The sequence below is a fragment of the Scyliorhinus canicula genome, chromosome 14, assembly GCF_902713615.1.
Source record: "Scyliorhinus canicula chromosome 14, sScyCan1.1, whole genome shotgun sequence".
NCBI classification, from domain to species: Eukaryota; Metazoa; Chordata; class Chondrichthyes; order Carcharhiniformes; family Scyliorhinidae; genus Scyliorhinus; species Scyliorhinus canicula.
Window position 1 is genome coordinate 72,893,676 of NC_052159.1, and position 16,266 is coordinate 72,909,941.

The following is a 16,266-nucleotide window of genomic DNA, read 5'->3' on the forward strand; positions in this document are numbered from 1 at the left end:
CCGATGACCAGGGAGGTCAGCTATCATAGTCTAGAATTGAGGACCTGGCAGCAATGCTAAAATAAATCCAATAACTTCACATAGGGGTCAATGTCAATGAATGCATCGGCATATGACATCTCCTACCCAGCACTCCACCAGCCTCTCATGTGGGTACAATGCAACACAGTATAATAACTCACTTAATACCAGTGCCTGACACTCAAGTCTCACCCAGAAACTGCACCTCATTTTCACACACCTGCCAATGTTTCCAGGCTCACACCCACCCTTCACTGGGTGATGGGGGTGCGATATATTGAACAAAATAAAATGTTGGGGGTGCATTGGGTAGGAGGCATCATGTGATGATGTATTCATTGATTTTAACCACCCAAGTGAGATCATTTGACTTCATGTGGTACTGTCAGATCCTCAGCTCCTGAATCTGGATGTTGACCTTCTTAGCTATCAGCTCCCGCTCCCATCGCAGGGTGGTCCAATAGGGTCTCCTTTCCACGTGGATCTCTCCTCTAGTCCATCTGGACCACTAATATCTCTGGCACTCCATCCATTAATCTGGATCCCTCTGTCTGAAAACATTTGCACGCTTTTGCACAGCTTCCCTTAAAAGTCAGCGTGCCTTTAAGAAAGTGCAGTCTGCCTGTACTTTGTGTTCTGCAACAACACTACCAACGCCTCCTGCTGTCCCCAGAGCTCACTAACAGAACTAAGAAGGGGAAGAAGTTGTGGAGGTCCAGGAACTTGCACCAACATTATTCAGGTAAGATGGGTGGTTTCATTTTGTATCTTCACCTTGATCTGGACTGCATGGTCATGCCACAAATCACAGCTACCACACCCAATGTTAGGGTGTTGAAAACTCCTTTAAAGATCAGATAGTCATTAAAATCCAGGAGTGAATTAATTATTCAGAGAGTGATAAGAATGTGAAATGCATTAGCAAAAGATGTAGTTGAGGCAAATGGTACAGATGCATTTAGAACATTGAACATACAGTGCAGAAGGGGGCCATTCGGCCCATCGAGTCTGCATCGACCCACTTAAGCCACTTAATGAGATGCTGGACAAAAACATGAGATAGAAAGGAATAAAACAACATGCTGATGGAGTTAAATGTAGAGGGATGAGAGGAGCCCTATGTGGAGCATTAGTGCCAAGTCGGCCATATTGGCTGTTTGCCATTGGCATTAAGTTTACACAGCAATTGTGGATATCCTCTTGGGCTTATCTTTGTATCTGCAGGTTGTTGAGAACATAAGAACATAAGAAATAGGAGGGGGAGGATATCCTTCAGTTCTTCTAACCTGCTTCGCCATTCAATACAATCAGGGCTGACCTTCTACCTCAACATCACTTTGCTGCCTGCCCCACATATCACTTGATTGCCTGTGATATTAAAAATCTATCAATATCATTCTTCTATATACTCATCAACAGAACATTCATAATCCTCTGGGATAGACAGTTCCAAAGATTTACAAGCCTTTGAGTGAGAAAATCTGCTTTGACTTATCTCAGTCCTCAGTGATTGACCACTGATTCTGATGCTTTGACCCAATGTTCTAGATTCCCCATCCAGGGGAATGAAACAACGGCTTGGATTCTCTGCAGCCCGCCGCTGGTAGTGAGGTTCCTGAGGCGGCAGAGAAACGGGCACCCATGGTAAAAATGGGACCGGCACCTTTGCAATGTTCAGGCCCCTGTTGGCAGAGGGATCAGGATTTGCAGTTGCATGACACTTCGCGGGCCGTCACCATATTCTCCATGCCCGTGTGATTGTCCGGTCCTCTGGGCTGGGAATCACATGGGCAGGATTTACTACTGGCATTTCCCAGCATGGCCTTGACGTGGTGGACCTAGGGAGTTACCTCCAAAGTCCATTTGAGGGCCACCCTCCTCCCTCAATACCAGAGAGTTAAGTGCTGTCCATTTCCAGCTGAGCTCTTCAAAATCACTCAAGCATGAGGGGGCGGGGAGGGTGATTGGAATTCACTTAACTCTCTTTGAAGTGATTGGCGTTTGAAACATTGTGTTTCGGGCACTTCAGAGTCACTAAACCATTTTTTTTTGTTTTTAAGATTTAGAGTACCCAATTATTTTTTCCAACTAAGGGGCAATTTAGCGTGGCCAATCCGCCTAAGCTGCACATCTTTGGGTTGTGAGGGTGAAACCCACACAGACACAGGGAGAATGTGCAATCTCCACTTGGACAGTGACCCAGAGCCGGATTCAAACCCGGGTCCTCGGCGCCATAGTCCCAGTGCTAACCACTGTGCCATTTGCCACCCCTGAGTTAGTGAACCATGAAGGAAGATGCATGAAGCAAGACTCCCAGCTGTGTGTGTGCGTGTGTGTGTGTGGAAGGTGCCAAACACAGCCCAGTAAGGGAAATTAATGAATGGTTTGCAGCTCAAGGATCTGAGGGGTTTAAACACAGGTCACTGCTTTCTCTTTGCAGGAATTGACTTGTGGTGCTTCCTCTGTCTGAGCCATTAAGCGTATGCCCAGGTGAGTGATACAACAGTAATCTTTTTCATTGCCTCTGTCTATACTGCTCTCTAACTTCCAGTCAGAGATCTCTTTTCTGGCAGGCTTTCTGACAGCGGTCTCATTTATGGAGGGCTTCCTATCAGAATTATATTTCTGGGGGTCTCTGTGGGGTGTTCCCCTATTTAGGGAGACTCTGTGGCAGATGCCCTTTTTGGGGGCTCTGGCAGGCCAGTGGCGGGCCAGTGGGTCAGACCACCCCCATACTTGGTGGAAGGACATCTAGTTAATGCAGGGGTCGGGGTGTATTTGTGATGCAGTGGGGGAGGGGTGCTCATTTGCGATGCAGGGGAAGGGGGTGGCTAGCCGTGGTACCTCGCTCATCCACTCAAAATAATAGCCTGATAACGGGATTCCCTTGGCATGGCTAAGGAATGGGAAATGCTTCCTGATTTGCACTCCCAGTGTGAGCGCAAATCAGGTGCAATTCAGCTCGGGCGGAAGAACATCGCCTCCCAAGCAAAGAATCCCAGCCAATGTATTGGGGTCTCGCCTATCAATCCCCTTCAGAATCCTATATATTTTGATGAGATCACATCTCATTCTTCTAAACTCCAGAGAATATAGACCCATTTTACTCAGCCTCATGTCATAGGATAACCCTCTTATCCCAGGAACCAATTTAGTGAGCCTTCTCTGTACTGCCTCCAAGATAAGTACCGTATATACTCGCGTATCATGCGACTTTTGAAAACCTAAATTGTAACCTAAATTTGGGGGGTCGCATGATACGCGAGATACAAAATTTGCGGGTGTGAAGTGCTGGCCAATATTAGGCTGTTAGGCTGTTAAGCAGACCGTATCCATTTACGGTAAGTCAAATAGTACTCAGTAGTTAATTAAACTATTATATTTATTTTTGGACATAATGAAATATAAAACAGGAATACATATGTAGGTTAATTAACATTTAATAAAATAAAAACACTATTAAAACAAACTATTACAGGTAAACTAAAATCCTTCAAATTCGCTTTCATTGTTATCAGTGTCATCATCAAATAAAGCTTGGAATTCTTCTTCATCGAGGCAGTACTGATCATCTTCCAGGTCTTCAATATTTTCATCCTCTTCTCCTGCATCTTCGAATAAAGCATCATCTTCACTTCCGTCCAAAGCATTTGCTATTCCACATTTTTTAAATGCTTTAACAATCAAATCTCCATCTATCCCAGCCCATGCTTCTTTTACCCACAAACACAGTAGAAGCAAATCCGGAGCCTTCATATTCCCTCCCTTCGTAAATGATTTCTCTCCTTCCATCATCCAGTCATTCCATTTCTTTCTTATATTGTCTTTAAATGGCTTATTAATGGTTACGTCAAGTGGCTGAACGATGCTAGTCAAGCCAGCTGGAACGATTGCTATATCGGTGTTCGATTCGCGAACAGCTTTCACAACAGAATCCACTCGATGTGACCTAAACATATCCCACACAAGTAAACTTTTTTGGTGTCGTAAACCACCTGCTCTTGATTCCCAAACTCTCTTCAGCCAAATCTTGCAGCCATTATCGTTCATCCATCCTCTTTCATGGACATGGACAATGATACCATTTGGAAGTTTTAGTTTGGGCATTAATTTCCATTTAAAGATAACCATTGGAGGAAGTTTCGTCCCATCTGCCATACACGTTAGTGCAACCGTAAAATGTGTCTTTTCATGCCCTGTAGTTTTGATAAAAATACTTTTCTCGCCGACTTTATTAACAGTTGAGTTTGATGGCATATCAAAATTCCCGGGTGTCTCATCCATGTTTCCAATGCACGATAACTTATAGCTGTTAGCTTTGCGATGTTTGATTACAAATGTTTGAAAACTAGTCACTTTTTCTTCTAATTCTTTTGGGAGTTTCTGTGCAATTTTTGTTTTTCTTCTTAACACGAAGTCATGTCTTTTCATGAACCGCGTACACCACCCGGGACTTTTCTTGCTTCTCGTAAAGCATAAAGTCTTATTTTAGATCGTGTTATAATATAACAATTTTCTCGATTTTCGGACACCCACTTTGATACTTTATCTTCTAACTGCGGCCAATGACATTTCGACCCGCGATTTGCGCATTTATAGGAAGGAGTTTCCTTCAATTTTTCTTTTTGTTTTCTCCAGTTTCGGACACAGCTTTCTCCAACACCAAACAGCTTTGCAGCTTTAACGTTGTTGCTTTGTTCCGCTTCGGCAACAACTTGCAGCTTCAATTTGGCAGTATATTTCTTCGCAGATCTTTTCTCCATAGTGGCTAAGGGTAGAATTTATTCGATCGTTGTTATGTGTTACGGTACTTGTTACGTGTTAGGTAACTGTTTATTATCGTGATTAGAAACAGCAAAACAGCTGTTTCTCATTCGGTTGTTTACGGCGGAATGCCTAGCCTAGTGTCATCTGGTATCTCAAAAAAGTGACTCACATGATACATAAGATATATGATAAAATCATGTTTTGGGGACGAAAATTTAGGGGTCGCATGATACGCGAGATCGCAGGATACGCGAGTATATACGGTATATCCTTCTTTAAATGTATAGTATGGAGCCCAATGCGATGCACAGTGCTCCAGACATAGCCTTACCAAAACCCTTTACAATTGTAGCAAGATGCCCTTATTCTTGCACTTCAATCCCCTTTAAGTGAAGACCATTTGTTCTGCTAGTTGTATGCTCTCCCTACATGCTAACTTTCTGACGTCCTTGTATGTGTACCTCTAAATCTCTCAGAAAAGGGAGAGGATGGACCGAGGAGGCAGGAAAGGCGATTTGTTTACGTCTTAACTGTTCAAAATGAGCCACTCTTAAGTTATCTACATGTAAAGAGGTCAAGGCACATCTATCTGGAAATGTCTGCCTGTGGAGATTACAATTTATCAAAGAAACTGTCGCAGAACAGTACAGTTCCCTACAGTCAGTGCTTGAACATTTCAACAACAGTAGTGGTTCCATCTGTGGATGTCAAAGCCACTACTGTCTTTCATTTTTATTCCACAAAGTCAATTTAAATGTATTACTCATTTTTAAGTGAAGAATTACATCATGTAGATGCTACATGCTTTTTTCTGTGTTCGGCCCATGATCGCGTAGAGGTGAAGTGTCTTTAGACCAGAAGTTAACATCTTAAGTTCCAGGTGGGAACATCTAATTTTTGGGACTTCTTTGACTCAAGTAATTTAGAACACTTGCCATCATCTCAGAATGCAATCTGTAAACAGTATAATGACAGTAGAATGTAATATCTAGATCAAAGTTTCCACCTTTCATTCGTATTTTGGACCAATTAATGACCGACACACCAATAAAATTAAGACTAAGATTTTTTTTTAAGGAATCTAGTTTTGTTCAGCATCCACCATGATCTCTTTATCATCAAGATTCAGTCACTTTCAATATGTAACGGAAAGGATTCTCATTTAAGTTTCTTCATCTTACCCTGACCAGGACACTCATCTCTGCCAGGTATGTACAGTTTGTAGCCATATGTTTCTTCAAGGGTTTTCGGCAAAATGTGAAGAGCAAAGTTACTTGTATTATAGTTACCCAGAGAACCAGTTCTTGGATAGATGACATATGCATCAAATGTCATGCCATCTGCATAGTAAAAGACAATTATTAATATTGAAAATAATAGATGGCAAGTAATTTGCTTGTATTGAATAATGGTAGCACCTTTACCAATTTGGTAAAATGTGTAATTTGAAATGTTACATACATTATGCAAAAATGCTCAATCTATGCCACTCTAAACTGCAATTTATACTATAAAACTAATTAATATATGGCATCCTAAACTCAGAAGATACAGCTATAGACTGATGTAAATAATTGAAACAATGTGACATTACACACTATTTGACACAATCTCAAAAAAAAAATAACTAGTTAATTTAAAATCAAATTGACATTACATATCGGTTGATGTAAAATAATATTTAACTATTCAATATTGTTTTATAACAGTCATGAACTGAGAGCAGCATTAGATTCTGCTCAATGTGCATAAACTAAGCTCAGACTTATAGTACAAACGCTTTGGCATTTGTAGCCCTAAACTCAGACTGATATTGGATACTGCTTAATTTGGAAAGCTAAAATCTAAGATGATAATACACAAATCTGATTTATTTCACCTTAAATGAGACTGATGGTAAACTCTTCTTAATATATTTTGCACTCCAATGAGCACAAGGCCAGAGTGCCAGGCTTTGAACACTGGGTTGACATCTAGTGAACTATTTGGTGGTAACTCCCCTTTCATCGAGTCGGTTCTCCTGATAATGAATTGTGAACCAGGCTAACCTATTTATATTAAAATGAACCTGGATAAGGACACAGCCCAGAGCATAATCTGCCAATGGTTCAGGAGTGGAAGAAATGAGGTGTCTCATGTGCTGCTCGGCACTCAGGCAGGAGGGAAAATGGTGTGTTTATTTACTATCTTCACAAGCGTTTGTCCCTTTGGGGAATAATGCAGAAGGGTTGGAACGATTAAAAGGCTAATTATCAATTTGTTTGAATTGTGTCAAGAATACTCCTTCTGTGGCCAAAAAATCCGAGAGTGGGATTTGAACCTGAAGGTTTGAGCTCAGATTTGGGGTGCTCCTACCTATTGAGCCACAAGACCTCCACGAAACAAAGGACAATGGGAAGGATTCTCCGAAGCCCAACGGCGATATTCTAATCAGCGATTGGGCGGTGAATCCCTTCCGACGCCTCCTCCGAAATGGCATCATTGCGCCGCACGCCATTGGAATGGCGTTGGCGGGTAATCGGAAGGCCCGCCCCCGATGCTCCGTCCCAACCGCGCAATTGACGTGTGGTCTCAGCGGTCGGAACCCGGTGTGACGGCCGCGGACTGTGTCCAGCACCGCCACATTCGGCCGAGAGCCATGCTGTTGGTCAGAGGGGGGGGGCTTCCGCAAGGGCTGAGTTACTGGTGGGGGGGTGGGGCAGGGGGTGACCCGGGATTTTCCAGCGGGGCAGTATGTGGCAGGTTGGGTCCGCGCACGGCCGGCACCATGTTGTACGGCGCGACCGCTGTAGGTCGTCACCGTGTGCATGCAGGGCCACGGACCCGGCTATTCCCCAGAAGTTTTTGGCGTGGGAGCCAGATGTTTTACCCGGCGCGGCTTCTAGCCCTTCAAGGTCCCTGGATCGGTGAGAGTTCGGTACCGATTTTGGAGTCGTAAAACGCCACAGTTCCCACGCAGGCGTCAGCACTTAGCCGCATGGCTTTGATCTTATTCGGAGCATGAACGTATACACTGTTTAATATACACAGCTCCTTACAGCTGGAATTTCTAGCAATGTTATCGTCTCCATAAAATGTAAAGACAATTTGGGCTGAATTCTCCAGTCCCCCAGCCGCGTGTTTCTCGGTGGCGCATCGTTTACTGGTGACAGGATTTTCCATGCCCGCCACTTGTCAATGGGATTTTCGATTAAAGCCACCCCATTAAAGCTACCCGGAAAACTCACGAGCGGGGTACACTGCCAGTGGGAAATGAGAATCCCAATGGCTCTAGAATTCCGGCATACACATCAAAATATATGAAATAATATTTAATTTACCATTAATGGGCTTGTGGGATTCAAACTTTTCACGATACCAAAGGACCATATCCACCTTGAAAATTAGATGCATTAATATACAGCCCAAAATCACAAAGGTCAATGAAACAATGATTATTATCACATGAAGTGTCCAATCTGGTGCTGAGAAAAGAATGAAAGAAATATGACTGCAAGAAAGATTGAATTCACAGACTATATTTTCTCATGTTGTATAGTTTGGCTTGATATAATTTTTAAAAATATGTTGAGAAAGTTTCATCAAGAAAATCTTTGTGATAAAGATTACATTGTTTTAATGAGGTACATAGATTTATTTGACAACAATTGTAGATCTATGCAAGCCAATCTAAAGCAATCAACTGATTTTGAATTTCAACCCTGACTGTATGTACTTACAGGGTTCTTAAGTACGGGGTTGTCCCAGTGGGTCAGAATGGAAGAAAGTTTGTGTAAGGGTCAGGACTGAAGGCACTAGCAACAGCGCCACTCCTGATGGTCCCGGAGAGATACTCAGGGAGTCCGATAGTAATAGCTTCAGTTGAGAATTTGGAGGCAGTTTCGCCAGCACTTCGGGTTGGGGGCAGGGTCAAGGGAAATGCCGATTTGGGAGAACCAAAGATTTGAGCCAGGGAAGTGGGATGGAAATTTTCGGAGATGGGAGGGGAGAGGAATTAGGACACTAAAAGATTTGTTTCTTAGGGGTCGGTTTGCAGGAGTGGAGGAGCTGGGAGCGAAGTATGGGCTAGAGCAGGGGGAAATATTTAGATACATGCAGGTTTGAGACTTTGCCAGAAAGGAGATCCAGAGCTGGCCTCCACATTGCTGGAGGAGGTGCTGATGACAGGGGGACTGGAGAAGGGGTTAGTGTCAGTGGTTTACGGGGCTATTTTGGAAGCGGAGAAGTCACCGCTGGAAGGGATCAAGGCAAAGTGGGAGGAAGTTTTGGGAGAGGTTATGGAGGAGGGGTTCTGGTGTGAGGTGCACCAGAGGGTGAATGCCTCCACCTTGTTTGCGAGGTTGGGGCTGATACAGCTGAAGGTGTTATATGATGTGTTGGGTACTCTGGATCTGTGGAGACTGTGTTTACCTCAGCAGTAACATAGACAGGCTACCAACACTTGTAGAAGTACAACTCTATTTTGTTTAACTATGCAAGCCAATCTAAAGCTATCAACTGATTTTGAATTTCAACCCTGACTGTATGTACTTAAAGGGTTCTTAAGTACGGGGTTGTCCCAGTGGGTCAGAATGGAAGAAAGTTTGTGCAAGGGTCGGGATTGAAGGCACTAGCAACAGCGCCACTCCTGACGGTCCTAGGGAGATACTCAGAGCTGTTAAACATACTTGCACTGTGGGTCAACACTATGTTAGATTGATTGAAGACCTATACCTAACCTGACCAGCCTATACTGCTAGCACTTGGTAGATGGTAGATGTTTGTTCTACTGACTGCGGACTCTGTCTGTCTCAGAGGCTGCATCCCGAATGAGTGGGAAAACTAGTGCCCTCTGACTTTATAGTGACCGTGTCCTGTCTGGTGATTGGCTGCTGTGTTGTGTGTGTTGATTGGTCTTGCAGTGTGTCAGTCAATGTGTGTCTCTGCACCATCGTATACTGATGTGTATATTATGACTTCCCCCTTTTTTAAAAGAATATGTGTTCGTGGCAATAAATAATGTAGTATATGAATGTTCCTAACTATGTGTGGCATATGTGAGCATATTTACAGGACTATGTACAGAAACTCAAGATATTTACATCGGAAGGTGTCTAGTGCAGATGGACAGTATGTAACACAAAATATAACTAGAACAACAGTATGTACAAACCGGTGAGTTAATGAAACAGGGTAACGGAACAATCAGTTCATGAGTTCAAAGAGTCCATGAATTTAGGCAGTTCATAAATTCGGTCTCTGAGGTGGGCGCCGAATTCTGGTTGACCGCCTCAAGGGTGGGTCAGGGGCCGCCTGGTCTGTAATGGGCGGGACTGTGTCAGTCGCAGAGGGTGGCAGAGCGAAAGGGAGATCTGCAAAGTCCGTGACGGGCTCGTAGTGATGGTGAGGCAGGACATGACAATCTAGGTGGCGAGCAAGGAAGGAGTCGTAGTGCCCGCCTATTTCAGCGAAGAAGATAGCCGTCTTGTAGACGAACCAAAAATGACCTGGGGGCCACTTGTCTGAGTACCACAGTGGTGGCGGACCAACCACCATTGGACCAACCACCACCATTGGACACGGACATCGTCATCAGGAGTCAGAGCAGGGAGATCCGTGGCACGGGCGTCATACAACGATTTGTGTTGGGCCCGAGACAACTGCATTCGACGAAGGACCGGAAGGTTGTCCAAGTCCAGGACATGAATGGCTAGCACCATCGTCTGCAGCGTGCGATTCATCAACAATTGAGCCGGTGACAGGCCAGTGGACAATGGAGCTGATCTGTAAACAAGTAGGGCGAGGTAAAAATCGGTCCTGCATCGGCCACTTTGCACAGGAGTCGTTTGACAATGTGCACCCCCTTTTCAGCTTTGCCATTGGATTTTGGGTAATGGGACTGGATGTGACATGTGTGAAGTTGTATTGTTTAGCAAAATTGGACCACTCCTGACTGGCAACACACGGACCATTGTCGGACATGACCATGAGCGGGATGCCATGGCGAATGAAGGTTTCCTTGCACACACAGATGACCGCTGTCGATGTAAGGTCATATAGCCTGACTACCTCCAGGTAGTTTGAGAAATAGTCCACTATGAGGACATAGTCCCGACCAAGTGTATGGAACAGGTCGATGCCCACCTTGGTCCAGGGGGACGTAGCCAGCTCATGGGGTCGCAAGGTCTCCCTTGGCTGAGCAGGCTGGAATCGCTGGCATGTTGGGCAGTTGAGAGCGGCGTTGGCAATGTCCTCGTTGATACCAGGCCAGTACCCTGTCTCACGGGCCCGTCGGTGGCACTTCTCCACCCCCAGGTGACCCTCATGGAGTTGCTCAAGGACGAGGTTCCGCATGCTGTGCGGAATGACGATCCTGTCCAACTTTAGTAGAATTCTATCTACCACCGCCAGGTCATCTTTAATGTTGTAGAATTGAGGGCATTGGCCCTTGAGCCACCCGTCTGTCAGGTGGCGCATGACACGTTGCAGCAGGGGATCGTGGCCGTCTCACGACGATCTGGATTAGTCGTTCGTCCGTGGCGGGCAGATTGGATGCGGCGAATGCCATCTGAGCATCAATTTGGCACATTAAGCCTGCTGGGTCGGAGGGTGTGGTGACAGATCGGGAGAGTGCATTGGCGACGATGAGCTCCTTACCCGGGGTGTAGACGAGTTCGAAGTCGTACCGCCTGAGTTTAAGGAGAATGCGCTGCAGGCGCGGCGTCATGTCGTTAAGGTCTTTTTGAATGATATTGACCAGTGGCCTGTGGTCAGTCTCGACTGTGAACTTTGGGAGTCCATAGACATAGTCATGAAATTTGGCGACTCCGGTCAGAAGGCCCAGGCATCTTTTTCAATTTGGGCATAGCGCTGTTCGGTGGGCGTCATTGCACGTGACGTGTATGCGACAGGAGCCCATGAGGAGGCGTTGTCACGTTGAAGGAGCACTGCTCCAATGCCGGACTGACTGGCATCCGTGGAGATCTTTGTTTCTTTGGCCGGATCGAAAAATGCCAACACCGGGGCCTTGGTCAGCTTTGCCCTGAGTTCCTGCCATTCTTGTTCGTGGGCGGGGAGCCATTGGAACTCTGTCGTCTTCTTAACCAGGTTCCTGAGAGCCGTGGTGTGGGAGGCGAGGTTAGGGATGAACTTCCCCAGGAAATTGGACCGACTTCTTATCCTCCGGTGTCTTCATGGCATTAATGGCAGATACCTTGCCAGCATCCGGCTGCACGCCAAACTGTGAAATGTGGTCTCCGAGGAATTTAATTTCTGTTTGACCAAAGGAGCATTTGGCCCTGTTGAGGCGGAGGCCATGCTCTTGGATTAGTTGGAAGACGCATTGGAGGCGATCAATGTGCTCCTGCGGGGTGGGAGACCAGACGACGATGTCGTCTACATTTACGCGAACCCCATCGATACCTTCCATCATCTGCTCCATTATTCTGTGGAACACTTCCGGTGCTGAGATGATGCCAAATGGCATCCGGTTGTAACAATACCGGCAAAATGGGGTGTTAAAGGTGCAGAGCTTCCGACTGGATGCGTCAAGTTGGATCTGCCAGAACCCCTTGGATGTGTTTAGCTTGGTGAAACATTTGGCGCGAGCCATCTCGCAGGTGAGTTCTTCACGCTTTGGAATGGGATAGTGTTCTCTCATAATATTGCGTTTGAGGTCCTTAGGATCAATACATATGCGTAATTCGCCGGATGTTTTTTTTACACACACCATAGAGCTGACCCAGTCAGTCGGTTCTGTAACTTTTGAAATTACGCCCTGGTCCTTGAGGTTCTGCAGCTGCTGCTTGAGGCGTCCTTGAGGGGTGCTGGTACCCTGCATGGTGCATGCACCACAGGCATGGCATTTGGTTTTAACAAGATTTTATAAGTGTATGGGAGTGTGCCCATGCCCTCGAATACACCGTGGTATTGGGTGATGATGGCGTTCAGTTGTGTCTGAAAGTCGGCATCCTGAGATGCAGAAACATCAGCGGGTGACAGGGAGTGAACCCTTTGGACAAGGTTTACTAGTTTGCACGCCTGAGCACCGAGCAGGGAAGCTTTAGTGGATCCCACTATTTCGAATGGCAGGGTAGCCTTTAATGAACGTTGCGACACTACAAGCTGGCAAGAGCTACTGGCAGCAATGGCATTGCCATTATAGTCCAGAAGCTGGCAGGCAGATGGCAGTATGGTAGGCTTGACATGAGGCTTTTGAGGTCAGACTGCGCAATGAGGATGGCTGAAGTGCCAGTGTCCAGCCAGAATCGGATGCGAGATCGGTTGACCGTGAGGGTGGCACACCACCCGTCGTCTGGATCAATACTCAGTATTGGGAGAGACTTGGCTTTTGTCTTCTGGAGCACCTTGTGTTTGGTGATGATGCCCACCCGAAATGGTGCTTTGGGGTCCTCGGTGTCAAGGTCCAGAATCATGTAGGAGTCGGAATCGGAATCAGTGACCGGTGGCTGGATGGTTCGGACATCCTTGCGTGGCTGGTGGGAGTGACGAGAGGTAGTAGGTTGAGCAGACCTGCATAGGGCTGCATAGTGGCCAAGCTTGCCACACTGGAGACAGCATCGGGATTTTGCAGAACATTGCTGCTTTAAGTGGGCGGAGCCACAGTTGCTGCACGTCGTGACGTCAGACCGTTCGGTGCGCCACCACGAATGCGCGGTGTGGTCGTACGTGGTGCGTGCCTGCGCAGTGCGGTCTTCGGCCTCGCCGTCCCCTCGGTCAATTGTCGCATGCGGAGCCCATGAAAAGCGCGCAAAATGGCCGCCCTCATCCAGGCTCAGGCCCTGGAGCTGTTTAATGGCTTGCACCCGCTCTGCCATGTCGGGGCCTTGCCGCACCGTTTCAGCAGCTTGAATGTTCGAGTATCGGTTAGTGGCGTGTTCATGCAGAACACAGGTCTCAATGGCTGTCACAAGGGTGAGCTGTTTAACTTTGAGGAGCTGCTGGAGTAGGGGGTCCGATTGTACATCGAAAGCGATCTGGTCACGGATCATCGAATCGGAGGTGGATCCGTAATTACAGGATTGCGCGAGGATGCGAAGGTGGGTGAGGAAAGATTGAAAAGTTCATCCTTATCCTGCAGACGCTGTTGAAAGACGTAGCGCTCAAAACTTTCATTTACCTCAATGTCACAGTGACTGTCGAATTTGAGCAGGACTGTCTTGAACTTGGACTTGTCTTCTCCTTCAGCGAATGTGAGGGAGTTGAAGATATGGATGGCATGGTTCCCGGCCGTGGAAAGGAAGAGACAATCCTCCTGGTGTCTGAAGCAGCTTCCAGGTCTGCAGCTTCAAGGTATAGCTGAAATCGTTGTTAAAAGATTTTCCAGTTCGCACAAGGTTGCCGGTGATGCGGAGCGGCGGGGGAGGGCAGACGCTGTCCATACAACCGGATGGCTGATTGCTGGTCGAAGGCAGATCACTTGAAGGTAGGTCTATTAAACTCTAACATCACGTACTGGTACCATGATGTGTTGGGTACTCTGGAACTGTGGAGACTGCGTTTACCTTAGCAGTAACATAGACATGCTACCAACACTTATGGAGGTACAACTCTATTTTATTTAACTAAGAGCTGTTAAACATACTTGCACTGTGGGTCAACACTATGTTAGATTGATTGAAGACCTATGCCTAACCTGACCAGCCTATACTGCTAGCACATGGTAGATGGTAGATGTTTGTTCTACTGACTGTGGGCTCTGTCTGTCTCAGAGGCTGCATCCCGAATGAGCAGGAAAACTAGTGCCCTCTGGCTTTATAGTGACCGTGCCGTGTCTGGTGATTGACCGCTGTGTTGTGTGTGTTGATTGGTCTTGCAGTGTGTCAGTCAGTGTGTGTCTCGGCACCACCATATACTGATGTGTATATTATGACAGTAGATAGAACACACCTAACAAGGACGAGGATAAGGGGGCAGAAGATGTGTGTGAGCATTGCAGGGGGGGCCCGCAAACCATGTTCATATGTTTTGGTCCAGTCCAAAGCTGGAGGATTACTAGAAAGAGCTTTTTAGGGTCATCTCTAAAGTGGTGCATGTGAAACTGAACCCGGACCCTTGGGAGGCCATATTCGGGGTGGTGGACCAGCCGGGGTTGGAAACAGGTGCGGAGGCAAATGTTGTAGCCTTTGCCTCGTTGATCACCCAAAGTCGGATCCTGTTGGGATGGAGATCAACCCCTCTACCCTATGCCCTGGCGTGGGGGAACCTGTTGGAATTCTTGACTCTTGAAAAGGTCAAATTTGAACTGAGGGGAAGGATGGAGGGGTTCTACAATTCATGGTCATTATTCATTATGCATTTTCGAGAATTAGATTACATCGAACATGGGGGGGGGGGGCGCGCTGGGAGGGGAGGGGGAGGGGGATTGGATGTGTGAATGGTGATTGTGGGTGATTCCTGTTTCCTCTTTGTTATTTGTTCATGTTAACATGCGGGCTGCTGTTTGGTGGGAGGATGGGATTGTTGTTGTTGATATGGGGATTGACATTGCATTCGTTACTGATTATTGTTTATTGTTGGCGGGTGTAAATTTGGGACAAAATATGAAAAAGGAGTGGAATAGAAATATTTTTTTTTTTTAAAGTACAGGGTTGTTTGTATTCAGCAGTTACACTAAGGCCTACCTCTCTGTTTCAATCAAAAACCAAATCCCACCCTATTCAACAACAAATATAATTGGATCTTATCAGTGCTTCCAGGCTTAAATTTTGCATTATATATCAATTAACTACATAGACTGTTTGCTACACTAAATAAGAAAGTTATTTCAATAATAAACTAAATTGAAAATCAAATCCTTACATTGAGGCACAATTTTGAAAAAGCCATAACAGTTGCCTCGTGGGCTGTATGCAAAACATTCAAAAGTGGTTTGAAAATCTTCTTGAATGATCTTAGAGATAGTTAAGTTCTTCAAATTAACGATCGCATGCCTAGCTTCTTTTCTGTCACTGTAAAAGATATAAAACAACGCAATTAGTAGGTTTGTTATCAGACAAGTTGCAACAAAGGCAGCACGGTGGTGCAGTGGGTCAGCCCTGTTGCCTCAGGGCGCTGAGGTCCCAGGTTCGATCCCGGCTCTGGGTCACTGTCCGTGTGGAGTTTGCACATTCTCCCCGTGTTTGCGTGGGTTTCGCCCCCACAACCCAAAGATGTGCAGGGTAGGCGGATTGGCCACACTAAATTGCCCCTTAATTGGAAAAAATGAATTGAGTACTCTAAATTTAAAAAAAAAGACAAGTTGCAACATTCCACTGCTGTTTATTTGAAATTCAACTATTCTGAACTTCACTGCTTTAAAAGAAATTGCACTAAAAAATATCAGTCCAAGTAAATGGAGTAACTAAATGCTCGCTGTTCATTTTAGTTTCACTTCTAAGATTAAGTTGTGTTTAAACTGATCTGTCTCATTGCTCAATTACATTAGTAACTAATTGCTGGGGACATTTCTGTGGATTATAAATTCTGACATCCTGGGCT

The 16,266-nt window shown here is 45.8% G+C and overlaps 1 protein-coding gene across 1 annotated transcript in view; it reads right to left on the reverse strand.

Annotated features, from left to right (window-relative positions):
• Nucleotides 1-16,266, reverse strand: part of LOC119977224 (interleukin-1 receptor type 1-like) — a 70,911-nt gene that overhangs the window by 1,943 nt on the left and 52,702 nt on the right. Inside the window, exons 8-10 of the mRNA XM_038817940.1 lie at nt 15,589-15,737; nt 8,109-8,252; nt 5,970-6,128 (exon numbers count right to left, since the gene is read on the reverse strand). Coding sequence (XP_038673868.1) covers nt 5,970-6,128; nt 8,109-8,252; nt 15,589-15,737 — 452 coding nt within the window. The remainder of the gene's footprint in view (nt 1-5,969; nt 6,129-8,108; nt 8,253-15,588; nt 15,738-16,266) is intronic.